General features: G+C 45.4%; 1 protein-coding gene across 1 annotated transcript in view; it reads left to right on the forward strand.

The window, feature by feature from the left end:
* The window catches only part of LOC142767564 (uncharacterized), a 47,257-nt gene that overhangs the window by 14,222 nt on the left and 5,877 nt on the right, over nucleotides 1-27,158 (forward strand). Inside the window, exons 4-7 of the mRNA XM_075869490.1 lie at nucleotides 4,218-4,272; nucleotides 14,353-14,459; nucleotides 17,953-18,038; nucleotides 25,693-25,927. Of these exons, the coding sequence (XP_075725605.1) occupies nucleotides 4,218-4,272; nucleotides 14,353-14,459; nucleotides 17,953-18,038; nucleotides 25,693-25,927 (483 nt within the window). The remainder of the gene's footprint in view (nucleotides 1-4,217; nucleotides 4,273-14,352; nucleotides 14,460-17,952; nucleotides 18,039-25,692; nucleotides 25,928-27,158) is intronic.

Here is a 27,158-nt window from a genome sequence, read left to right on the forward strand (position 1 = left end):
TTTTGCTTGTTGGTTGAAAACTACAACGATGCTCTGTTCTGCTTTTTGTGTGGCGACGCGATGACATACGTCAATGTCTTGCTCTTTAATCGGTTCCCCTAGTGCATCGCCAACTTTGGCCAGTACGTCGACTAGCTTTTCAGTTCTCTCGTGCAGCATTCCCTTGATTTTGATGTTTTTCTGTCCGGAATAATGGTCTTGCGAAGTGACCTTGAGAGAGGTTTAATGCAACTGTTTCTTCAGTGTTTCTACTTCCTGCGTTGAGCGCTGAGCGCTGGTGACCCCCACTGGCTCTTTACTACTTTGTACGGCTGAGAACAGAAACAAGCCAAGAATAGCACTGTTGCTACCCATACGCAAAGTGGCGGGTAACCAAGAGCTTCAAGGTGCTGTGTGGCGAATTCGTGAAGCGGTGCTGTTAGGAAACATGTCCACCTTTTCTCTGTGAACAATGGGTATACTGCAAGCAATGAATGAAATATATGCTAGTCCGAGGACAGAGTTACGGGCATGAAGGATCTGACCACCGTGCATCTATTTAAATGGCAATTTAAAAGCAACTGATGAAGTTCGAAACTACAAGAATTAGTTACACTAGCCGCTTGACCAGCGTCGGCGTAATCCAATCAGCAGCATACCGAACGTCGAGCGTCTAGCACAGAACGTTGCAATAGGGTTAAGAAATGAGCTTGAGAAAAAAAAAACGAGGAATAGATTTGCAGAAGTACTCGAAACAGACTTTCAGAAAACGAATTGTTCACTACACTGAAGGAAAATGGCAGTTCTCTCCTGCAGCTTCGTCCTCTTTTTAGTGAACCTCATGTACACCTTGTTTTGTGCTTCGCTCCATTTATCATCATAAACATTTACGATGGTGTCAATGTTGCTTTTCGACTTAGCTGAGTTTGAATATTTGTTCAGTGGAGTTATACGATAATTTACAGCGAATAACAATAGAAATCCGTGCTTCGAGTGAAGTCCTGAACAACAACAACAAAAAACAATAGTCGCCTGTTCATTATTGACATTTGTAGTGATGTAACGCTTGTTGCGGCCGCCCCTTGTCGTTCGGTGGCTATAAGAGCCCGTCAGTCAACAACGTGTAAAGCCTACATGGAGAATCGCACGAATCGAAAAAGTTCTTGTTTACAAAGCTTTGATAATATACACGTGTTTTTGCTCACTGTCTTGTTGGGATATCATTCAAGACGCGGGCGATTATATAGAAGAACCACTGGCGATGTCCCTCTCCCAGAGCTCCTTTTGCTTTTTCATCAATTTGGTGCAGCATATGATAATCACAATAAACATGTTGATGAACGCTGACCGAAAAGCGTACTTCTGATAGCACCGGAAAGGAGAACGTTCTAGAGAAAGCTGCAGTTTGAATAGGTTTGGCGCATACGCATGCCTTAGACTTCCTTAGACGCATGCCTTAGACGCATAAAGACTTCGCACCAGTCAGCTCCGCTTGTCACCATTTTTAACCGACTCGAATAGCCTCGAGTTCCGAGTGAAACTTCCATGAGTTACAGAACTGTGTGACAATCCTGGCGGCATAGCTGAGTTAATGGAGAGTACCTTAGTAACCTGCGCTTCGCCAATGACATTGCATTGCTGAGTAGCGCAGGGGACGAATCGCAACTCATGATTATGGATTTAGACCAGAAGAGGAGAAAGGTAGGTCTTAACATTATTCTGTAGAAAACGAAAGTAATGTACCACATCCTTGTAAGAGAGCAGCGCTTCGAGATAGGTAATAGTGCACTTGAAGTTTTAAAAGGCTATGTTTGCTTAGGAAAAGTAATAACGGTGGAGCCAAACTGCGACATTGAAGTAACTAGAAGAATAAGAATGGGCAAGCACATTCAAATCATGACAGGTAAATTGCCACTATCCCTCAAGAGGTAGGGTCATAACGGCTGCATCTTGCCGGTACTTAGCCCCACCGCGGTGGTCTAGTGGCTAAGGTACTTGGCTGCTGACCCGAAGGTCGCGGGCTGGAATACCGACTGCGGCGGCTGCATTTCTGATGGAGGCGGAAATGTTGTAGGCCCGTGTGCTCAGGTTTGGGTGCACGTTAAAGAACCCCAGGTGGTCGAAAGTTCCCGAGTCCTCCACTACGGCGTCTCTCATAATCATATGGTGGTTTTGGGACGTTAAACCCCACATATCAATCAATCATTGCCGGTACTTAGCTACGTAGCAGAAACCTGGAGCCTTACAAAGATGGTTCAGCCTAAATTGAGGACGACGAAGCGAGCAATGGAAGAAAAATGGTAGGTGTAACTTTAAGAGACAAGAACAGAGCAGAGTGGATTAGGGAACAAACGGGGGTTAAGGATATCATAGTTGAAATCAAGAAGAGGAAATGGACATGGGCTGGGTATGTCACCCGTAGACAGGACAGCCGCTGGTCAATAAGGGTAACCAACGTGATTCCCAGAGGAGGCAAGTGGGCGAGGGGGAGACAGAAGGTTAGGAGGGAAAATGAGATTAAGAAGTTTGCGGGTATAAATTGGCAGCAGCTAGCACAGGACTGAGTTGACTGGCGGAACATGGAAGAGGCTTTTGTCTCTCAGTGCACATAGTCAGGATTAAGATGATGATGATGATAATTATGATGATGATGATGATGATTGTGGGCTTGTCGATTGACTGTTTTCAGGTCAGTGGTCAATTCACGTTGTTGAATTTCATTGCCTTTCGATGCTGCGCACAAGCTCCTTCGCTTTTGCCCGTCTCTTCAGAAGTGTTGCGCTGCTGAAGACGTGGATGAAAGTTCAATTCTTGTTATGATGGTAGACAAATGTTAATTGGGGAGCATTTTGCAACACAATATAAATAATAAAGAATCACAGCATATCCACGGGGTGAATGACGATAAGTGGGCGAAGCTCCTGAGGGGAAATGATCGGTAAAACCGTGACTCTTCAGTGAAAGTTTGCCCACTACATCATTAGGAAAGACGTGAGAAACACTGTGTGTGTATATATACTCGCGCTGCAGCACGGAGATGGCATTGGCGCGAGCTTGGTCGTTCTTGATGGAAGATATTGGGACTAGACTGTTTGAGAACCATAATCTGTCGCACACACTGCAAGTGTGTCCGAACGTAACGTCTAGAAAGTCTCGCTTAAACCGCGTGTCAGCACCTTGGGGCTGAGCTCGCCTGATGCGTTTTGCAGACGCCTCACGAGCTCTCACTACATGGGGTCTGCCTGCCAATACGCACGCTTTCTGGCCGCTTCCCGTTCTCTGACGTTTTGGAGATCCTCTTCGCGCCGCAGCCATGCCGCTTCGCATACGGCAGGGTCCTCACGCCGTTGCCGTGACGCTTGGACCTCTCGTTCTCGAACGCTGGGATCTTGGCGGCGGCGTCGCGCAGCCACACGACACGCTTCGGCCTCCCGCTCTCGTACGGCGGGATCTTGGCGGCGGCGTCGCACAGCTTCACGTAGTGCTTATGCCTCGTGGGCTCGCACATCGGGATTCTGTCTGCGAGCACGCGCTGCCACCGCCTTGCACGCTCGCCGCTCTGCGGCCTTATCCATAGGGCAACTCCGAGCGCGCGCCAACAGCATATGGATTCCATTACAAACTAGAGGTGGCTACGTACATACGCCAAAGACGCACAGACCCACGCCTTAAGGAGCTTCACCCCTAGAAAAATAAGTTTGCTATGCCCGTGCATGCCAGACAGCTTTCTCTTATGCCTCGAAAGGCGAGGAGTGTCTGATCCGTTATGTTCAAGCGTGGCGTTGCTGAACGAATCGTTCATATGTCATGAATACAAAAGTACCTGCTTCTTCAACAAGTTTGCTCTATAATCACTCAAAGGATAAAAAGTAGCCGACGCTTAAATTGTGCTCCTATATCTACTGAACTGTAATATCGATAGAAAAAGCACCTCGCCACCTTGTTTTATTACTATCGTTACACGTGGAGAGTTTGATTTGAGGGCTTTAAATTTGCTAATGTGCAGGACGGTCAATTTTACAGAAGAAACACATCACGAAATGCATCTAACTGAAGTATCAATATGTGTAGGTTTTGGAATGTTTAGTGCCTTGAAATTTGAAAGTAGCCACTAATGTATATTTCTCGTAGCGAGGGTCTGATTGACAAAAACAGCAGTTGTACAAGACGTGGTACATTCAGTTGCATTTCAGAAAACTAAAAAAAAAACACCTCCTGAAATTTTTCATTTGTTTCAGGCAATATTTAATGACAAAATAGGTGACGAACACAGCATGGGTGATAGCATAAACAGTAAGTAACTCTATTTTGGTACAAAATTTCTTGTGTCTATGTTTCCTGCATAGGTATAACAATACGTTTACATAGAAAAAATATCAGGTTCGTTTACTGGCTGCACATCTGGCACATAAAAATAATAGCTTATGAAAATGGCGTCAACGTTCATGGTTTGTTGAGGCACTAAGCAGCATATACACATACTTGTATGAACGATTTCAGCTGAGACGTCATATGTTGTATTAATGCCACGCTTGCGACGTGGAGCAGGCGCCTCATACCCACGAGAGGCAGCAGTACCACTTCTGAACTTGTGGGGCCTTCTAGTTGTACCGCCATTCTGTAGAGTAAAAGTTCAGGGCTGTCTCAAAGAACTGAACTAGACTTTTGCAAGCACTCTCTCTGCCAATTGTAAAGAAAGGAGTGTTTAAAGCTGAAAAATGCGAAATCTTAGTGCCGAAGGTTGACTAGACAGCGAACTAGTAGCACCTAAACATATTTACTTAAAAACATTGAGGAGGACATTGAAGGGAGCAGGGCTGCGGCTGTCTTGAATCCCCTAGTCGAAGGGGGGGGGGGGCAATGTCTACGCCATGCATTTGGCAAGTATTGGCCATAAGAGTGTTTGAAAAGAATGCAGGTCAGACGATTGTAACGTTGCATTCCAAGAACAGTTCAGTTCTGACGTACAAGAAAAACAAGGGCCAGCTGCGCATTAATTTGAGAGGCACTTAAACGCTTGGTGTTCATGTATACGTCCATTGTTAATCGTGCTGTGTCATCCCTCGGCCACGGAGATGGGGTACGATGAGATGAAACCTTTCGCTCTAATGGAGAACATAATGAAAGGTTACGTGCAAAAGTAAATAAAAACACAATACGCACTTCTTAACTGATGACGGCTTCAGAGGAGACTTTAGGACCCCCGACTGAGACTTCTCAGGCACATTTAAAGTAAAGCAAAAGCAGTGGATAATTTTCGCTAAACGTTCTATATAGCTCTTTAATTATGCACGTAGCCTCTGCTAAATTATGTTCCTGGTGCCCAGGGTGAGCGGACGCTGCCCCACATAAAACATTTACCTATACACACACAAAAAAAAATAAACCCCACACGTTATTTTCTTTTCACATTGCCAATACCAAAATTAAGGATGGTGTACGATGGCTCAAAATCTATGATAACGGAATTAGAAAAAAGAACGTGAAGTCGACTGGTGAACCTGAGCAGGCTTTAAAGAACGTATACGATACACCCCTCATTCTGGCACTAATATATTATGTAACTGTTTATAATTAGTGCGTGCATTGAGTGCTATGGCAAGTTTGTAAACAAACATGAGCCAATGTACCGGCTTGTCATGACTTGTCACGATAAGAAAAGAGGTTCGAAGGGAGCTACAAAGGGGCTGAAGTTGGATGTGTGTGCGCAAACATAATGGCGCATTTTTTAGGAACTATAGCCACCGAAGCAGCATGAGTTTAGTAGGAAATCATTTTAGCCTCCACTCATGACTTATCAATTGCGAAATAGTTTGCGACAAGCCCGGCAGATGCACATGCGCACATTCACTTGAGGGTAATAGCAATGACGACACCCTCTCATTGCCGGAAGAAGCAATTGGTTGCGGGTTTCAGCAGAGTTGGCGCCGCAAAGCACAAGCGCACATGACAAATTTAGCAGTTGCCGCCTCTTTTTCCGCATCGTTCACCACTTAATAAACCACGTTCACGGCTCTTTTGCCGTACACCACCTTATATACGTCATGAGACAATATATAACCCGGAGGTCCTCTACCTGCTTCGCGGAGATTTCTCAAACTTTATAGGAAATTCGAGCATCCGCAATCATTTCGGAATATTTTAGCGATTGTTCGCTATCAGTAATATGAATTTCGCAGTGCAAAACGCCAAACAAAAACACAGGCACGCAAGCCTTTAGAGATCATGGTACCAAGTCAAGGCTGACTCTGTTGGGGCCCATGACATGAGTACGCAAGCCCTGTCGTGCCGTTAAAAGCTAGACGAAACAAAAAGAAAGAATGCGGCCTAAACAATCGCGTTCACTCGCAGCCCCAAGAGAGTGCTGGTGACTCTCTTTGCGGGAGTAGAAGCTTGTTCCATATTTGTGAACAAGCTCCCTAGCCACCCCGCCGCGGTGTCTAGCCGCCCCGCCGTGGTGGGTGCACGTTAAGGAACCCCAGGTGATCGAAATTTCCGGATACCTCCACTGCGGCATCTCGCATAATCACATAGTGGTTTTGGGGCGTTCAACGCCACATATCAATGAATCAAGCTGTCACAAAACGAGTGCTAAAAAAAGGGGTGCGCCGCCAAATTCTCGCGACGAAGCGTCGAGAGGTCAACGATAAAAAAAGAAAACAAGCATCCAAAGACTCCCCGGGCACGCATCCCCCTCTCCTTGGAAGCGTAGGTTCGCCAACGAACCTCCTCGCGTCGGCGGCCGAGCAAGCCTTGGAAATTTCTCGATGGAAAGGGGCGTGGTGATGCCGGGTTGCGTCATCCGTCGCGGACGGCCCCCGTATCGTCTCGCCCTTTCCCCCAGCTTTCGCTGCGTATTGCGCCGATGAAATGATGAGAACTTTCTGGAATCTCGCGCGGAAGGTATTTAACCGCGCAGCAGAGATGGGAGATCAGGAGAAGAAGGAAGTTAACGCCAGTGTGCCTAGGGTATCCCGCCGCGTCTGTCGGTGAAGGTTTTGTCCTTAGTGACGAAGCAGGAGAAGAAGAAAGTATGCGCCAGAGTGCGTAGGGTGTTCCGTCTTGTGGGTGAAGCCTTTTGTCTACCATGACAAAGGAGGAGAAGAAGAGGATTTCCACCTGAGGGGTGAAGACTCGAGCTACAGGCAAGAGTGTGTGTCTTTCGCTATCGAGCGAATACGCGTGACAACAGCTGCGTGTGTGAAGCCGACGTGTTTCCGGCGAAGAAGTTTGAAGCTTTGAGAGTGCCCAATTGAAGACGCGAGGTTTCCTGGAAGAGAAACTTCGGGGGCAGCGGAACGACAACAACGCTTGACTTTGAGCGAGTGGTTCTCGGAAGAGTATCATCCAGACTTGTTGTCTGTGTCCGTTGTTTCGAGTGTGGCTGATTGTACGGTGTAGTACATTGTTTGATTGGTGACACATTGTATTCAACTATTGTCGAGTGTGCATACTTGTGTATAGTGTTGATCTGCCATTATTGAGAATATAATTTTGTTTTGTTTATCAACTCTTGGCTCTGACTTGTTGTTTGGGCCACAGCCAGCGTCCGCTGGCGTGCCAAATAGGACCACTTCTAAATTGTCCACGCTTTCGTGGTGCGGTTCAGGGGGCCGATACCTCGGCCCTTGGAATTAGCCCGGCGATCACCTCCCAAATTAACGGGACTTGTGACACAAGCTCCCTCGCTAGAGTGCAGTGACGCTTATAAAATAGAGTTCACACACCCTTTGCGAGAGTAGTGCTACTCTCTCACAGAGTTTTAAAATCTGGTAGGGCCAAAGTGCATCAATTCCCTCGAAGAATAGAATCACACCTGCTGCGCTAGGAGTAACGTCTGAAAAAACCATGTCGAGCATTTTGTTAAAGCAGTGAACTGCATAGATTGCTTCAAGCCAATGTTTTTAGATACTGTCAGTTGAGTAGGCGCGCGCCGTCACAGCGTTGAGGAGCGGCCCCTTCCCGTATCCCGCGGAGCGGCGGCACTGCTGTCATTTTGGGAATAGTGAAGGAGCGTCATCTGCTACCTCTGCATGGGAAACAGCGGGAAATGCGTTACCAAATGCGTGGATTTTGACTAAAGTAGATAGGTGAGGGCCGAATGACTATTACTTAGTGATAAATAGGTGCCGCACCTGTACCTAAGAAATGTATGATTATTTTGTTTCCTGCAATGACTGAGTGGTGTGGCCATCGCGTGGCACGCTGGGCCTGCACCGTTCTCTCCCCCCCCGCAATTTTCCGCTATTGTTTAGAGAGCGAAAATCGACCTTTGACCACACTTGTCTGTCTGGCACCCTCTTCAGATCAAGGTGGTGCCCCTTCCCCTGACAAAAAATTCTGCGTTGCCACGGTTGTGGTTCTTTTGAACATTAACGAAAAATAGAGAGGCCACATGCACAGTCTTGTGCGAATGAGCGCCACAATCCAGCTGTGCTTTAATGGGTGAGCTTGCAAGCCTCACATCTGGCACATCTGACATAAATGGTATAACGTTTATGTGAAGATGCATTTCATACACAAACTCCTTGGGCTGTAGCTGAAATTGTCCGAGGAGTTAGGAGAAGGTCTTTCAAAGTGATGGAAAAATAATTTCAGAAACAAATAGAATGCATTGGAATAGATGACCTACAATCAGTATCAAAATACCTTTTACTTGGAAAACATCTTCGAAGTTTGTATTTCACACGTAACACGACGATAAAGCATCCTTGAGTGAATTAGCAGTTTAAAGTAGTAAAAATGCCGACCAGCGCACCCGGCTGTCGGAGTAGCTTTGCCTTCGAAGAAAACACTTGCGATCGGCAGCACTTATTCAAACTCAAATAACCGTGCAGTTCTCAAAGCCTGGGCTGCTAAAAATCCACGAGAAGCCTTCCAGGTGACACTGAAGGTTATAATTCGTATCCGAGGACCAAATTCCTTGTTGCGAGCACATAGTAGGCGAAAACATTGCCGAAATTCTCCGTGGTAGGTTGAAACTTAAGCTTGGTGCTGTTTCTGGAATTTGTTCCAATATTCCCGCACACTTGTCTAAATGGGGGTTTCCTCTCACGCTAAAGTGCGAGAGGAAACCCCGTAAGCTACAAGAAACCAATTCAGGGTCGTGCGTTGGTAACTGGTGGCGATGTGTTTGACGGCAACATGGAGTTCAGCGATGTTGACGAAGCTACTGGCATCCACTCCGATTTAGAGTTATGTCCAGAGGTATCAGCTTTGTTACCTACATTACACGCCCAAGGGAAGTTCCAATCCAGGAATTTGGAGCTCATCCAGGTAGAAGTTCTGTTTCTTTCAAAGTTTCAAAACAAAGGTGTTGTCGGAATCAACAATGCAGTGGTGGTAACAAAAGACTTCCCCTTTGTCCTCGATTCTAGAGGGAAGCTTGTTCCCTCGTGCGCATAGAGCAAACATGCTTTGGGAAGCGAGCTGAAACTGACGAGGTTACAGATGGTATCAAGTTTCTCAGTTGTGGTGATCGCCTGCAGATATCACGGGCTGTCATACCAGCTTATTCTCTGCCATTTCTACTGCAATATCAGCCCTGTATATCCTAGACGTGTGGAGGAGCACTTACGGGCTGTCCCAGAAAGAATTACTTCCACAATGCAAGAACACAAGGAAGAATCGGCGAGCTCGGTAGAAGAAAAAGAGAAGAAATGTACGAAACAAACGAAGCTTCACCTTAAATTACTCTCGACTACTAAAAAAACTACGAAAGATCGGTATGAAGGCCACTGTTTTTTTCAGAAAAAGTAAAGGATGACATGACGAAAACACAGCTTTCAAAAGGTTCTACCAGTCAAGTGGACTATCTGATGACCGGCCTTCCTCCAGCACAACAACCAATGCTGCTGCGTGAAACCTTTTTTAACCCCAATTTGCTAGGCATTCCCTTAATATTTTATTTGTTTAAATCGTGAGCATGTCGGTAGAGGCAGCATGTTCATCGTTGACATCAACCTGTAAGCAGAAGCAGGGCTCTAGACTTTAAGAAGTGGGCATGTAATCAGCCACTCGGTTAAATAGCGTTATCCTCTGGCTGACTTCGCTTTAAGCTTTCAGCGAAGCACATAGAGCAATTTAGGGAGGAACGGCGATGTTCCCAATGTTCGTCTTTAATAGAGAAACGTTGCTCCCTCATCCACGGAGAAACGTGTTCCTCCCTATAAAAATCAACATGGCTGACCTCAGGTTAGCGAAGCGAGTAGGCTTAGCAAATGCATCGATTCCTCGACTGATAAGGAGTACACGGCACCGAAAGTTATAAACAACGGTCCCACTGAGCTTGATATCGAACGAAATGATTATAAAAACATGCAGACGATCCTGTAGCGATGAAAACATCGCGAAAGAGAACGACGGAGCAAGTAGGTTTCGTTGAGGCAGTGAGGTGATGTTCACTCTGAAAGACACGGATGCTGTTGAGTCCTCACCCGAAGAGTGCATGCTAAGCTTGCTGTATTTATTTCTCGAAGATTCACATAGTGTAGCGACGTCATTCATGCGTTTACGGGGCCGCAGGTCACGAGATGTGCACTCGATGTCAGCGAAACCATTCAGACTCAGTAGTGCAGCTTTGAAAGATAGATGTTCAACGTTATAGCAGTAGCTAGAAGTGTCAGAGCGTCATAGTCGTGAAGTAGGTGACAGCTGGCGCCATCTGGAGGGACTCAACGATACTAAAAAAAAGGTTGCATGCGGTGACGTACGTTGTTATGCCCACCATCACGGCTCCCATGCGGATATTATACCACTCAACCTATTCAGGATTACTCACTGACACCGGACGACTAATGTATGCTAATGCAGTGAAGGTAACTACACATGCACACAAGGACACGTAGTAAACGTAGTGACCTCATTAAACAAGAGCACAATGAATTATTATACACAGCGGCACACACATCGACGTGTTACTCACACCTTACTACGAAACGCCCAAGCTTATATAGCAATAAATTTCGACTGACCTCAATGGCACAAGTTATAAGTAAGCTTTTGTACACTTTTTTACGTTTTCTGGTAATACCACAACATGTGCACACGTTAATATATTGTAGCTGATGTTTAGACACATGGAACTTTAGTAACGGTTGCACAATAATGAATGGATTAATTAGTAGAGCTTATCTGGTTTTTGCGAACACGATTCCCCAAGCCATTCATGGAATGCCCACGGCATTCCGAACGCTGCGCCATCTGTCGACCACTGCCACAGTTTTTTTTTTCTTCTTGAAACCTCTGAGAACGTAAACGCTTGCCGCGCACTATAGCCATTTCGGAGGTCACGACTGTTTTTATTCTTCCACTTGTTACTCGGAGAAAGCGCAGAATGCAGACCAGACTTAGTCTCTGTCGTGGTAGGTGTTCTGTGGTCGCGTCGACCTCATTTAGTTGTTTCGTGTTAACGTTTGCTTATATTATTTTTACGTGCTCACCACAAGTGTGACCGTTAGCCATGGATACAGTACACCACTAGCCCTTCAATGACAATGTTTTTGATGTGGTAACGACCGTTCTAGCAGCGTATACGTACGTTACAACGCAGGTCTTGCGAGAGAAATAAGCGATGACCTCGCATCCGACGGTATTTTTTCGTGAGCGATGGCAGTGGTTGTTGGCGTCGCGCCAGCTCTATTACTTGAGTGAAGAAACTAGCGCTGCAGTGCGCAAATGTACTATAACGTTGTAGCATGCTGTGCCTAGATACTTTTCTAATGTAGATGCCTCTCGCGATTTGCCTCGCGTGTCAACTTGCAGTCATAGTGCGTGCCACAATTTTGTTGTCAGCGCTGTGGCTGTGATGGTTACTGTTACTCTGGATTTGGAATACTCTTTTTACAAAGGTGAGTGAGTGTTAGTACTTACCTGCTGTGCACAGCTGTTACTAGAAGTGCATTTTGTGTTGAGTGTCTCACGACAAAGGATAATCATGGACGAGAAAGGCATACTGCACGCGTGCATAATTCAGTCTTACCTCTCAGTGCTGGCATGGGCAGTTCAAAACGCATGTGATTGAGAATTTGGTTTAACTGACAGAATTCATTGCTTTACTTTTCACAAAAGTGTAGTTATGATAATGTTTCAACTGTTTTTAATGGTTGTAACCCATTCTGGAGAATAAACGCTCGGTGAAACTTTGCAGCCTGTTTCCCTTTGTGCTTTCACCTGCCGTGGTAGCATAGCCTTATTGGGTGTCATGTGGCTATGCTGGAGGACGGAGGTTCGACTTCCGGCCACGGCGGCCGTATTCGAATGGGGGTAAACTGCAAAGAACATCCATATGGCAGTAGCGGAACGTATAACTCTATCATATATATATGATCGTGCTTTCACGCATGAACTGTACAGTGGTATCAGGTTTCCTAGAATGTTGCAAAAATTAAGCGTGATGCTTTTTTATGCGCCTCATCGAATTCATGAGTGCTGTTGGTGCCATGCGAAACTAAAAATGCACGGGCTTTCCAAGTATGTCGACACCGAAAAAATTCATTATTTGTGTACAGTCTAAGGTAATAATAAAGCAAGACTGCTTGGGAAGCAGAGCTCCTCGTATTTGTGACGAATTGGTAGTATGAAGAAACACGAGACACACACGGAAGTGTGCGGAACATCGTGCGAGTGCCTGGCGATAAAAAAAGAGAGGCTTTTACTCTACACCAATAAAAAAAAGTTACTCTCACATTGCTTGCATAAATCCTAGGTAAAAGCAATCGCTCGCGGCTGGCCGCGGCCGTCTAGGCCCGGCGTGCACATGCGCGCGCGCAATACCCCCGTGATTGAGGAGAAACTTGAACACTGAAGGAGGAACGTTGCTCGTTTGGTCCTCGCCGCGAAAGGGCGCGACGGGTAAAGCGCCCGAGAGGAAGGAAGTCGCTGCGACGAAGGAGGAACGGAGCCCGTTTCTCTATTCCCGCTCCCTTCTTTTTTTTAGAGTGTAGGAACGTTACGATCCGGCGTCCAATCCGACTTGCGATGCCACGGTGTGTACTAGTACGCCAGAAAAACAACAATGGTTGGTAAAACTACAACACAAAAAGCATCTCTGGCAATCCTTATAGCTTGCCTACCTCGTCTACACTTTTATACAACAATGAGAGGCTTCTGGATCACTCAAACGTCAATCTTTTCGAGCCACCTGCGCCGAGATCAGTTGACGTAAATGTGACCCGTAAATGTGACCTGTACAACTCCCAGCGAATGGGGGCCTAGCTTACCGGCTGATTCCGTCATACTTGCCATCGGTGTCTCTGGGTTTATTAATGTGCTATGCCGAGGACTAAGAATGACTGAACAGTAGGCCCCTGCCATCGGTTAACCTGAATGAACCATTGTTTCTTGCGTACGGTGTGCGCACAAGGAGCGATGAGCATCGATGCGACGCGCTTTCAGCCCGTGGCGCAGCGCGCCGGGCGCACTCGTCGGCACATCGCTGACTCATACGTGGAAACACATGCTTGTCGTTCGGTGTGTGTTCATAAAGTAGCCCGACGAGACACTTTTGTGCACGTGCAATTTGGTTTTTAGCTATCGCCTATGCTGTTCCAGCTGTCGGTTTACAGATGCAAATCAGTTCACTCTAACACGGCCGCTGCACTATAGCGTGTAGCGCAGCGCTAGTGTCGGCTGGTCGGCTGGAGAAAAAGATGACGAGCGCGGGCGGCTGATGGTGCGAGGTGCCCAGAATGTTGGTAGATTTCTAGCTGACTGAACGCCACGGCCGCTGCTCTACTTCGGCAGCTCGCTTCCTCCTGTACGTCTCGTAATTTAATTTAACCTGCGACGACGGCACGTCTACGTCGGACACCGTCAGCTGGCTACAAATGGGTGACCACGGACACAAGGACAAGCTACCGGCGCTGCCCTACGGCCACCGAACACCGCAGCCATGTTCTAGTCAGCGCAAGCCTGGCATCCCCGATTCGACCTACCACTGCCACCGTTCAGACTCGGTACATACTACCACGGAGTGCCATTTAGTTCATTGTAGAATTGTAGTTCATGCAGTTTTACGTAGCCCCGAACAGGATTTCTATAAGGATCGAAATTCCGTGCCATAAGCTTTTACCTATGGTAACTGATCTGAAGTATTACCTTGCACATCGCACAAATAATTAGGTGTTGAGCACTTAGCACTTCGCATGGTGTCGAAATCATTTTGTTCTCATACGAATTTCAGTGCAGCTCATGACTCCATCAAGTGAAATTGACACGAAGCGTCCGTCCTCGCGTTCCATCTGTTTTGATACTGGCAAACGATAGGACTCTCCTCTGGATGCGATCTCGAATGCAAGAGCGCGCATTCATGGGCAGAGCGAAGTGTTGTTGGTAAAATGGAGCATGCAATTTTGTTTTTGGTTTCCTTCGCAGAATGGAGAACTTCATATAAAATGAACATCTATCGAGGCGACCATATTATCCTATCAATACATATCAGTGATGAAGCAAGGCTTGGCCAGTTTCCTCCGACTGGATTTGTAAGTATACACGATAACATTAAAATAAGTTTACCACCATTACTCAAGAAACAAACAAAATACAGCTCAATTAAGTAAATCTGCGCTAATGTTCGTAATGAGTGTAGAATTTGCTTTAAAAACAAGTGTGGCATGTACTTTTCAAGTATTCAGAGAGCCGACTTGGAAAGCAATTATCACAAGGCTCGCCAAGGAACAGCTTTAGGCGTAAGCTTTGTATTCAAACTGGTACAAAGTGAAAGATTTAGTTGAACAAAGGATTAAAATATAGAAAGAATGTAAGAGTAGATTAGCTTGTTTATGGAGTGGCTGCCTACCCAGTGTGAATCGATGCAATGTCAAGCATTTCCATGTTTTCTGTTCCGGCCAATTTGTTATGTGCAAAACAACGACAGTGACCTCTTCAGTTTGGAGGCAAGGCGCACATATGAGAGGAACATGCGTGACGAGAACAGTAAGAAATCCGGGGTCATAGCTCGGCGACGACGGAGCGCCATATGATAGTATCGTATGGCGGAAACGGTATTCTACCTTACAGGTTACTGCAGCGTCGTTTCTCTTACGTGTTCTTCTTGTCTACCCGGCCTGAATGATCTTCCTGGCATAACCGGCATTCGTATTGTTGATTAAGCCGGTTTGGAAGGCCTGTGCGAGTCAGCCCATGTAGCGAGAGACGTATGGGTGGCCTGAGTCGCTGTGACGCAGTTAGGACAAAACTGACTAGCGAAAGCTGAACGACAGTGGCAGAAATAATCAGCGCAGCCAATCTACGGGGACTTGTTTTGCCTGAGATGGCTCAACTTGACGGTAGCATCTCTCAATATCTATTTCATTCGATGTGATTTTCTAAGAAGCTTCATAATGGTATCTCGTCCGTACAGGGAAGGGTGGGTAGCCACGTTTGAAAACCACATGGAGCATCGTATTTATTAGTTTAGCTGACCGTAAATTGCACTTCGCGCTGCACGGTGTAAAACGTTGACAGAAGAACTGCATCTGGTGCTATGGTCATGTCTGTCAGGCATTGTTATGTACTCGCATGGATGATGCTTTTTGACTTTACTTTCGCCCGAAGTGGGCCCAAGTAAAGTTTTTAAGTTCTCTACTAAAACAGTCAGTGCTTATGCGAAGAGGCTCTTAGTTATGAAAACACTATAAAGATGGATTCACACGAGGAAACGGAGAAGGAATTTTCGCAGCGGACGGGGCATCACGTGACGTGCACGTCATCAAAACGTGCCGTTCTCGCTTCATCGACTCTCCTCCGCTCGTGGCACGGATGGAAATTTGTCACCGCTATGGCGGTCCCGCCGTCTGACGATCGTCTGCTCTCGAATGAGAGAATTCAACGTCCGATTTGTCAACATTCGTTGGATTGGCGTGGCTAGAAAACAGGCTGCTGGCTTAAGATACACATGTTTTTGTTTTGCGGCAACGACCGAATGTGTTTCGTGTGGTTTTCATTCAGAGCGCGTGGCCTGCATGACCGCCTAAGCGCGCTGCTTAAGCATAGGAGTCGAGTGTATGCACGAGGATTCCGCGAGCGTAGCTCCAGCTGTGTGCATGCGACGTGTTCACTGCTGCGCCGGATGAAAGTAATGACGTGACTATCCGGTCCGTGAAGCAGCGGGATTTAGCTCTCGCGTGTGAAGGTAGCTTGAACGACACACAGATACGCCGTGTATTCGTAGGGTACTTTATTCCTTCGAAAAGGAAAGGTTTCATGCCACGCATCAGATAAATTGAGGGTAAATCACGAGAAACTTTGTGATGACATTGCCACGCGTATAGTAGCTGTCATAAGAAGCGTCACGAGAAAGATGTCAGTGAATAGTGAGACCTCAAGCGTGAATGATGATGATGGTGTGCGCAGTCACAACTACTGGACTTATAAATATTATTCAGCAAAATTGTTGTAGATCGGCATTGTATATGCGAATATTTCGGCTTTTCGAAGTACTTCGATCAACTTTTCCAGGTCTCCTTTCTTCGTGAACACAATGGGTGTTCCAGATGTGAAGTTTTCTACCGAACCGAATTCTAATCTAGCCACACATATCAGTAGCCAACAATATCAAATAAAGAATATATATTGAATACAAAGTATTGGATGAAATTTCGAAAGAAGTAATGCTTACGTAAACTATGGTCGTTTATTTGAACGCATAACGCCGTCGGTAGCTGCTACTGAGATACTACAAACTGTCTACTAGAAATATGCGCCAGCTGTTCCACAAGACGCGGTTTTAGTGTCATAATAAATGGTGGGTGTAAAGTGTTGAAACCAAGATACGAATATGACAGACACTGTCATGTATGACTCCAAGAATTTCAAACACTTTGAGGTGTTTAACAAGCGCTCAAATGTCAGCCCAAGGACCCTAACTTATTCGCATCGACGCAATAAACGGCCGCCATGGCCGGGATTGAAATTTGCGAACTACGGGTCAGCAGTCGAGTGCCTTGACCAATAGACCTCTGCAGCGGGTTCTCACTTCAGTCTCTCTAGGCGTAACGTCATAGTGTTAACATATTATTTGGCATTCGAAATGTCATGCTTCATCGTCAGGAGTCACTAAGGCCGTTCAAGGCAACAACGTTCCAATTGTATGCTGGAGTGATGAGAATGCCTGAACGATTGGTGCTGTGCGGTAGTGCCTACAATACAGCGTGAACGAATTTTAACGTGTGTGGCCAATCATCTATAGGCTTTCACGTGCCGTAGTTAGTATGTTTTATGGCGTTGAACTATACAACAAACTCACGCGTTTGTTTGGTGAGTAAAGTAGCGATGAGCTTGACAGTTTTCTCATGCATTTTTAGGTGGCGAAATTATGGAATGTCGGGTAAAAGAACATGCTCTCACTATTTAACGAGAAAATCAGTGATTGTTTTTAAAAAAGTGCCCCAGTTGTTAGCCACCTTGTCAAACAAAGTAACCACATTGACTTTGACCATGATTTAAATATTCAACCCATCAAAGTATTGCAAATTTCAAAGCCAGTGCATTGGATAGTCTGACTAAAACATTCCACTAGTTATTACTCAATGAGAATCGAAAACGAGGACGCAAACACACCTCTTATAAATGTTCCACGTGCCAGCTAGTAAGAGACAAACCGTGTGCGCTTTGCAGCTTCCATGAACAACGTTGTTAAAGGAATATAATGGTTGGACGCGGGACTAATCCTTCTCAAAATACCTTCGAACAGTACGTATATTTCAATTGATTGATTGATTGATATGTAGGGTTTAACGTCCCAAAACCACTATATGATTATGAGAGACGCCGTAGTGGAGGGCTCCGAAAATTTAGACCACCTGGGGTTCTTTAACGTGAACCCAAATCTGAGCACACGGGCCTACAGCATTTCCGCCTCCAACGTATATTTCAAGACAAGCAGAGCTAGGAACTCGTTACAGTGCGCAATGTGTTTTTCAACAAGTAACATATATCTTTGCCACTTTTTATTTTTGTCTTTCTTAAATTTAGGAAAAAGGTCTCAATCTATGGCAATTTCCGGCTAGAAACGGCTCAACCACAGCGGTCCTATATATGTGTGTCGATCCAAGCAGAACGTGAGTAATAGAACTGGACTATCTTGCCCTGAAACCTTGGGGTCAGTGTGAACAATAAAAGGGAAGCTCAACCGAAGCGCGACCATGATGGAATTCAAAGGGAAATTAAGTGCTCATTTCAAGTGGCAGTAAAGGATATTTGCTATATCATAATGCATGATACAGCAAATTCGGGATACGAATTTCTTGCCGGACAGCGGAGAACTGCCACCTAGGCTACAACAGAGGAAGCAGCACAACTTCAGTGTAAGGCGAAAGGCATGGCTCAGCCAGTGAACGTTGTAGGGAACGGTTATGATAATTCAGACACGGGTAGGAAATGAAGTGCTGCAGGCTCCGCTGCACCTCACGGAGTACTTATTCATGCTACCTTTAATGAGCGACACTTCTAAGAGTGGATTCCAACGATATGTGAGTATACGAGGGAAACTAACGAGAGATCCAAACAATAACTGTGGCCTCCCAAAAACCTTATAATTATACGGCAGGCCGTCGCGAAAAGCTCCAAGTATTTAGGCCACGTGGTGGTTTCCTACTTCCTCTCACATCGCACGTTAACCAGGCTTCTTAAATGTTTCACCTCTATTGATACGCAACATTCATTGCCAGGATCGAAATGAGGTCTAAACCAGAACTAAGACTCATAGGATCAAATTTCTTATGGCGGCTTAGATTTTCAGAAAAATTGTTTTCCCCCCCAGGGAGCTCAAATCTTTTATGCAGCGAGCACTGCAGCTCTGCGAACTTCACTTTAGGTGTTTCATACCTATGCATTCATCATGGGGCAACCACAGGTGCCCGTTGTAATTATGGTGAACGCCGTCTTCATGGAGTTAGGTCGCTATGAACATCATGGTAACAGTAGCCAGCGATTGCCGAATCAAGTTGTTTTATTACTGCCGGACGCAGCAAAGTTGCTCTCGGTGCGCTTTTTTTGGCCGCTCAGATAGGGCTGGCTACCAGCGAGGGCTGTGATAATAACAGGTCTTGATTATATATATTCTTTGAAAGTTCAGAAAATTCCGCGCGTGGCTCTTTCAGATAACCAGGAGCACAAGGAGACCCCTCTTTGTCGAGTTTTTGGGCTGCCGCATCAGCGGCTTTGTTGTCTTGAGGGCCTCGGGGTCGAGAAACCACAAACATAAAGCTGGTTTTGGGATCTGCATCCGCGCCGTAGTTTTGCAGTGTTTGTTTGGCATGTGGAGTGATCCGAGTGGCCGCTAATTATTGCATTCACCACACATCAGGTGAATCTAGAAACATTCAGACATAGTCAGAAAAATATATGGTGGTTCTTACCAGCAGTGCTTCTATTTTATTCTCCGATAAATGACTGGTTTCGTATGTCATGTTCTAAGATTTCGCTCAGTCACACTTATGCAGCACAATGACCGTTTGTTGCCGTAGTGCCGTTCCGAAGGTTCCGCCGTAACTTAGCAGCGTCCACAATGGTCTGAACTGGCTTGACTCTATAATTCTAGTACGCCGACCCTCTTGTGTATAAGGCCATCTTGTTTTATGTGTAACCAAGCCAGTAGCTGTTGGTTCGATCTTGTTTGTGCAAACTTTGCGTCTATATCTTACATAAATTTCTGGAAATTGTTGAGGCCTACAAGAGAGAGGGAGACTTCTTCCTTTCAAACTTGATACCTGGCATTGATGCGTCACACTCAAACTTGTGTTGAAGACAACCTTCACCCTGTCTTCATAATACTTACGCAACTAGAGGTAGGGTAGCGAACAGACAATCCGGCTAGTTACAAAAGCGTGAGCAAGACTGACTAAGTTCTTACTTCGTAACCCTTTTCTTTTCTTCAAGACAAGATAATACTTTCATTCGTCCCGGTTGCCAATCTTCCGGAACTTGACAATAGTTTCTTAGACCCATTGCCAATCATGTATGAAGAGTCCCAATGTTCTAATATTCTAGCTACGTGGACGGAGCCGCGTACTAGGAAGAAGGTGGTAGTTATGTTATCCTTAGTGCAGGAATTGCGTTGAACAAACTGAGACTTTGTTTGTGCACGCTGGATGACGCAGTGATTCGTGAAGTAATCCACTACTTTTGCCTCTGCTTGAAAAGCCTCCTTTGTGTTCCCTAAATTTTTTTCAGGGGTCGAGATGCAGATAGCATCGGCATATCGGGCGAGTTGCATGCCGTGAATACCCTGCAGTGGTGCCGGAATGCGCAGCATAACCAAATTGAAGAGCCGTGGATAAAAACTCTGCCCACATATGTACCCTGTGCGCCCACTGAATTGACTCCATGTTCTGTGTATTTTTACAAAATATTGTGGCCTCACCACTAAAAAAACAACGCTTATGATTGCATCAAAAAGTTGCTTTAAAAATGAATAATGAAATGAGTGGGCGAAGTATCGGAACCTTTCGGTGTTACCGGGAATCACCCGTGACATTGACCACACACACACACAATGGGTGACAAAGTGGTGCACACCTATATACCATGCTTACTTGCCACAAAGGGTATGTTGTGTTGAGTCTGAGTTTCGTTTTGATTTTCCTATTACCCTTTTGAGGTATGGGATCTAGCCTGGAGTTGCAAAAGACGATGTCTGTGCACGTCCACCTAGTGGTTGTTGGTTGTTTATAAACCCACAAAATGCACCGTAGGGCACCGGGACGCAATACACTGAACAAGCCTGTCGCTGTCCATGATGATTATCATCGTCATCAAGGCTACAGAGCGCAATGCAAACGCGGCCAACAGGCATGCCGTGATTATGGGGAGCTTCACCGCTAATAGAAAAAGAATGTGTCTTGACGCAAATAGAGGTTACTGTGTACTGATATACGAGAGATTTTACAATGTCTATAGGTGTGTGCTATAGCTACAGCCCCATTTAGCGTAGATGCCCCCACTTTGACGCCTACGCGCACTTCATCACGCCGATGAACCACTATATGCATCATTTTACTTTTGTGGTAGCTTGAATTGAGAACAAATACAAGGATCGAGTGTATCGTGTATCCAGCGCTAACAAAATCAACAAGCATACACTGAACACTGGTACTCGGTACGTGGTTCTTCAAAGCGTCCTCAGTTAGGAGAGAGTAACGGCATTGCGTGTAGCGTACACCAGCCTTTTAATAGGGTAGCGTACACCAGCGTTTTTGCAAAGCCCACAACACTGCACTCTGGAAATTCAGGAGGAAGAAGTTCATAGCTCAAAACGGGAATGCCCGCAGTTGTTCTGCGTCCTAGTGGTCTCTGCATCGCACCCCCAAAGCATGACATTCGCCCGTCTGAATCGTTGCCTTGCTGCAGCGTTTACTTTAGCAGCTTCATTTGCCAGCGCTATCGCATACGGATTAGTTAGACGCGAAACACCGTTGCTACATATGGATACATCATGGCTCCGACGACATGCTTTCACCCACCGACCCGAACGGAAAAGACAACGTCGCGTGTCGGTGATTTCGAGTGCCATGCTTTAACTGCATCGTCGACGAATGATTCGTTTTGTATCGGTGATAATAATAGTAATGCCGCGTAACCTTTAGCCATCGCTAACAGACGATGGCCCGACCCCGCTTCGCAAACAGGAAGCACCATGCGATAGAAAATGTGGGAGATGTATGAGGCGCGCTGGTAAAGAAGCATGTATTGGCCTCCATGTGTTAGTTGATGAAGCACAAAGGGTTTTGCATAACGTGCCAAGAAGTCAGAAGTTCGTCCCCCAACGGGGAAATTTTTCTTATTTTTTTCTTTTCTATTCAGTAGCGATAGTTTTACACGACGGAAGGCCACGTCACATCCGCGATGGAAGGACGTTGCGGATGTGACTTTGTCATAAGTGATCATCGTCCTATTGGGCCTCGCCACAAAACATTTGGTGCAAGGAATCTTGATGCAATTTGAACTCTTGCGACCGCAGTTGCCTTCAAACGCAGTGGGCTTCCAATAGCAATCATGTGCGAATCCCGGCCTCTTCATCAAGTGCCGCTGCATCCTGATGAATCCGGGCCGACAATGTCCCTGCCACTGGTCAGATTCATCATCATCAGGGCTGGCGCCATAGCTCTGCTTTTGCACTCGCTTCTCTCAGAGATGCCTACTGCTGGGAACCGGAAAGTAGACATTGCGGTCACGACAGCGGCGAATTCATTAGACTCTATACGACGACTACTGCGGCATCTGTTTCTGTCGACAGAAAGAGACCAGCTGGAGGCGAGTGGCCATACCTCCAGCCCTTCAACCGGAGTATTTCCTGGAGGCACGAGAGCACTGACCTATTCTCCGCCTGCGAGTCGACAGTGCCTGGCTTGCGGCGCGGAAGCATGTGGCGGGATGCGGCTAATCTTTTGTGTGATGCAGATGTGGTGACGCCGAAAAGCTGAACCACATCATCTTGTTATACCCTGCTCTATCAGCTACACGACGCGAGAATGAGGAGCTGCTACTGTTGGCATGGGATACAGCCAAAAACCATTGATGAAGTTCGCTTCCTGTTGCGGTCTTTAATACGAAACTTAGGAACATTGAGGGATTTCGCGGCATCGCGAACGTCGCAATAGAGTAACTTCAAATAGAACCTCCACAGTTTACTTGTGACGACGCCGACATGGGGCTATTTTAATTGCTACGGTGGTGGAGTATTTGCAATCCCTCTTGAAAATATGTTTATTTGATGGCGTGTTAGATCGCACCATACACCGCTATGGTGGATTGCGGTGCAGAAATTTGGTGACATGTAGTGTATGGTGCAAGATCCTAGCGTCTAAGAGAAGCTGGTGAATACCTGAGCTCAAGACAGCCCAAGTGTGGCAGAACCACCGTGCCTATCTGGCGTGCCTGAATAACTGCATAGAAGGTGTTAAACTAATCGTAGTAAAAAGAATCAGCACCCAGGAGACGAACGTTGCCACTTTTTAATCCTGCACAGAGTACGTAAGCACTCTGCTATGCTGCCACGTTTTTGTTTGCATTTTGTATAAAGACTAGGCAACAAATACACCGTTTGGCTTCAGCTTTGCAGGTTTTATACTCCAGAGTGTGATGACCTTAACATATTACTAAAATTTGCATGTTTATTAAGTAAAAACAAAGCCGTCGTCAATGAATGACATATTAGTGATGACAACAACGCAAAGTTTCTTTGACCTTTCGTAACGTAACTAAAGGCATGTTTACGGGAACGAGGAGTCAGTGCCGTTCACGGGCTGTTACTACGATATTTCAGAACCATTTCTAGCTTTTCGCAAAAGGCGATATGCGCAGAGGCTATATGTCGACTGTAACCTCATTCAACAAATACGCAGGTAAAAATGACTAGTATTTCAATGCTTTTTCGCGTAACGAGCAGCGGGGCTTCTTTAGCGCACTGGTGTGTATCCACATGACAGTTTGAATAAATAAAAATGCGATTCGCGAGAAAACATGTCATCATATCGGTTAGGTAACGCGTAAGACTGGACAAACCTCTGTGTTCTTGCAAACGAATTAGAGAACTGCCGATAAGTACGACCGGCTGTTGGCGACCGGACGCGTTTGCTGGAAGCGTGTCGCACTTATGCTCAACGCTTGTTGTGCGAACCACACACGACACAAAATGCTTCACTTAGGTTACCTGAAGCCACAGTTATTTTGTATATTAATTCTTTCGTACTCGTCAGAATCATGAATCAGGAAACAAAGAAACGTCAATGGCAAGTAGACGGAGACGTTTTGCATGCCAGGCCTAACCTTTGGTGGAAGTCACGGGGATAGAAGGGGTTGTAGACGTCATATTTGGTGGTGCTTAGCTCGACTCAGGTCGATGGTAAAAGTTTGAGAATTTTTATTTTGCTTGCATTCCTTGACATGCGGCGGAGTAAGTGATTGAGGCAGAATTGCCAGAGTTGGGTTACCCGCTTGGCACAATTAAGTGGTGGCTGTTTTCTGGTCTACACGTTGCAAGTGGCATTTGAGAAGCTGATCTTTTTCTCGGAAATTGCGCGGTGGTCTAACTTATTTAGTGTCGTTGTTCACACTGGTACTACGAGAATTCTAATCATGAGATTACCGCAGAAAATCAGAGGCGGCTCACTTAAACTCGTTCGCACAATGGAGACAGTCACGGCTTCAGTGTTTCCTAAAATCCTAGACGGTTACTGACGCCGCAAGAGTATAACGCGTGATATGAAGCTAAATGATCTGCGTTCGCTTATTCTTGCTGGAAATATGCTCTGCATATTTAATAGGAAACCTTGAGAAAATTCTGTGATTTCACATTCTGCCACGTGCACTACTACCACGCACCACTAACCACCATGTTTCCATGATGCAACGACTATTTTGCTTTCCCCCCTAGCCATCCAGCATTACCGTGACGTAAGCAATCACTGCCTTTTCTCCTTTTTACCTTCTTGACGGCCGTCGTCTTCGCTACACCATTGACATCGTTCTGCCCTATCGAACGGGCGTGCCCGAGTGCTCGCCGATATTGAACGATGCCAGACACGCAGGAAAATGCCGCCCGTTGGCCCACCGCTGCACCTCCTATGACAATAACGGCCAAAAAGAAATCCGCGATGTCACAGTTATTCGGTATGTTGATGACTCTCTCGAATGTGGACATGATGAAGTGCACGGTAGGCTCCATCGTCTAGTGTAATAAAAAAGAGGTTGCAGAAATGGAAAGCGTTGCAGAAAGCATGGTCGTTTAGCCAGGTGCTCAAGACGCTTAAAAAGAGCATGCATCTGCGTATTGATCCCTGCCTTGTTAGCGAATTGGTTATTCTTCTGTTGTCTGGGGTCTATTGTTTTACAAGAAGAGGGACAGTTCCATACTTGAATTGGCATGGGACCATGCTGCCAAGATCCCTTTAGGGTGTTGGTGCCTCCGAACCATTTAAGCAATATATGGCCGTCGCACTATCACGAAGCCCACTCGTACCTATTTTAATCGAGATTTCGCGTGGGCTATGTGAACATAAAAAAAAACCGAGTGATAGGGCCGGGTACTCGATCCCTCTGCTTTTTTAAAACTGGCGGTCTCCGTCTTGCACTGGAAATCAAACACGGTAACTTACGCATTGAACGCAGAAGGTTATCTAGTGCAACTGCAAAGTTTTGATGCTTTCACTAATACAAAATAAAGTTTTCCGCGTGAAACGCGGTGAGGCTATAAAAATGCTACTGCACCAAATATTAAAACCTAAGTATGCGCACAATGACCAAAAGCCTAATTGAAAAATTGTGAATCACATCTTAAGAACTTTTTCACGCATCAATATTTGTTACAAAACATTGTTAATAGTAACGAAGTAGGACGCAGAGTTCACTTGGAGCCTTTACACATTATTTTCCCTCAATATGCAGCTCCAAATAAAAAAAAAAATGCTCTCGTTGTCAATACCACGACACCCTACACCTTGATGAAGTTGTTAGCCTTTCCACTGAAAAGAACCTAGATGCAGCTCTAAGAACACACATTTTCAATCCGATGAACTATTCGAAATAATCCATGAAGCGATGCAATTTGCGATAAAAAAGTTACCTAACACGTTGAATGCACTATGTAGCCAGTGATGGCGCTATCGAAATGAGCTAATTGATACGTGAAAATACAAAATATTAGTGCCATTACAATAATAATGCCATTTCTACTATCATAATGTAGCCATATTGATAATGTGGTTATTCTTGCAGGATGCTTGTTGGCGTAAGAGGAACTCTGTTCTATGGTGTCGAAGTAGCAAAAATCGAAGCGGGACAACACTTTAGGGTACTCTTCCGCAACTTGCCTTCTCACTTTACAGTCGCGTCAGACTTCAATAACGTTCCTCAACGATTGCCAATAGACCCGGATCTTAAAGTAGATCGACTGAGAGATTATTTGTCGCCTCTTGGTTCGGACGGCTGCTGCATCAAGGTTGTCATTCAAGTGAGTATTTTTATATCAGGTCCCTCGAAAAGCAACAAGCCAATAAATATTACATCTTTTAAGTGTTGTACGACAAAAAAAAAAGGTCGATAGTGTTTACAGAGTTGTAAAACTTTCACGGCCTGTGGTAGTCACCAAAAAGTGCTAAATGTAGTCAACATAAAGCAGAGTAGTAGGTAGCCCTCCTCAAGAGAAAAACATAAAAAAGCTCTTTACCTGATACTCTAACACTGAATGCGAACACGTTTTACTGATATAATTTGTAATTTTCTGTATATTGAGCGAAATGCTGTAACCCTCGTATTAAGTACCAGCCTTCTCTAATATTCGTTGAAGCAATTCCAAAATTTATTTCATAACTCCTACTACACGGAACCAATAGGAGTGCATTATGTGTAGCGAAATCATGAATGATCGATTATATTCTTGCTATCAAAACTTGAAAATTTCGTATGAACTTGCGTATCAATGAAAATCTTGTCCTCGAAGTATATTTCATATACGAAGAAATTGACACCAGTTTTACGTCAGGAAAGTGGAAATAAAGAGAGGATAGCGGTAAAGGTACTATCAGCGCTCCCTTTAAAGGCCAAACCCTTCCCCTCTCCCTTCCCCCCAATAAAACAACAAAAATTCTTTTGAAGTTGGCCTGATACCTTCTCGCTCCTGCTCAATGAGTCCTATCCTACTTCCTTATCTTCCATTGAACGCCCTTGTTGCCACATCACTTACACAGATAGCCATGTACTTGCTTAATTATGAGTCTTTCAGTTCGTTTCGCGCTGCTTTGAGTCAACGCTATTCCCATAAGTATACCTAAGTTGATTCGTTGTCCATCTGCTCTTTTACATATTTATTAGGCTATCTTTGAAGGAAAGTTTTTTCTTCGCTTCTCTTTTTCCTGCGCTTCCATCTCATGAAACATTGTTTATCCTTCACCCCACTAAACAACGTCATGGCACCTTCTTTTGAGCGTCCAACGTAAGACGTTCCAAAATGGCGTAATCGACTAGGAAGTTGCACCACCTGACGAGCCCAGTTTGGATTGCTTCTTCATCTTTCTTCATCAAATATCTTTATTTCATCTTTCCTTTTTATCGGTGTGCACATCGTTGCTGATATTTCTCTCTTTCTTCTTTTATCAACTTCAGTTAGGCTCCTTTCATATACCTTTATCTATTCCATGAAAACGCCGCATAACACATGGCAGGTTCTGGCGAAAGAAAAAAAA

Source organism: Rhipicephalus microplus, chromosome 7 (genome assembly GCF_043290135.1).
Source record: "Rhipicephalus microplus isolate Deutch F79 chromosome 7, USDA_Rmic, whole genome shotgun sequence".
In the NCBI taxonomy this organism is placed as follows: Eukaryota; Metazoa; Arthropoda; class Arachnida; order Ixodida; family Ixodidae; genus Rhipicephalus; species Rhipicephalus microplus.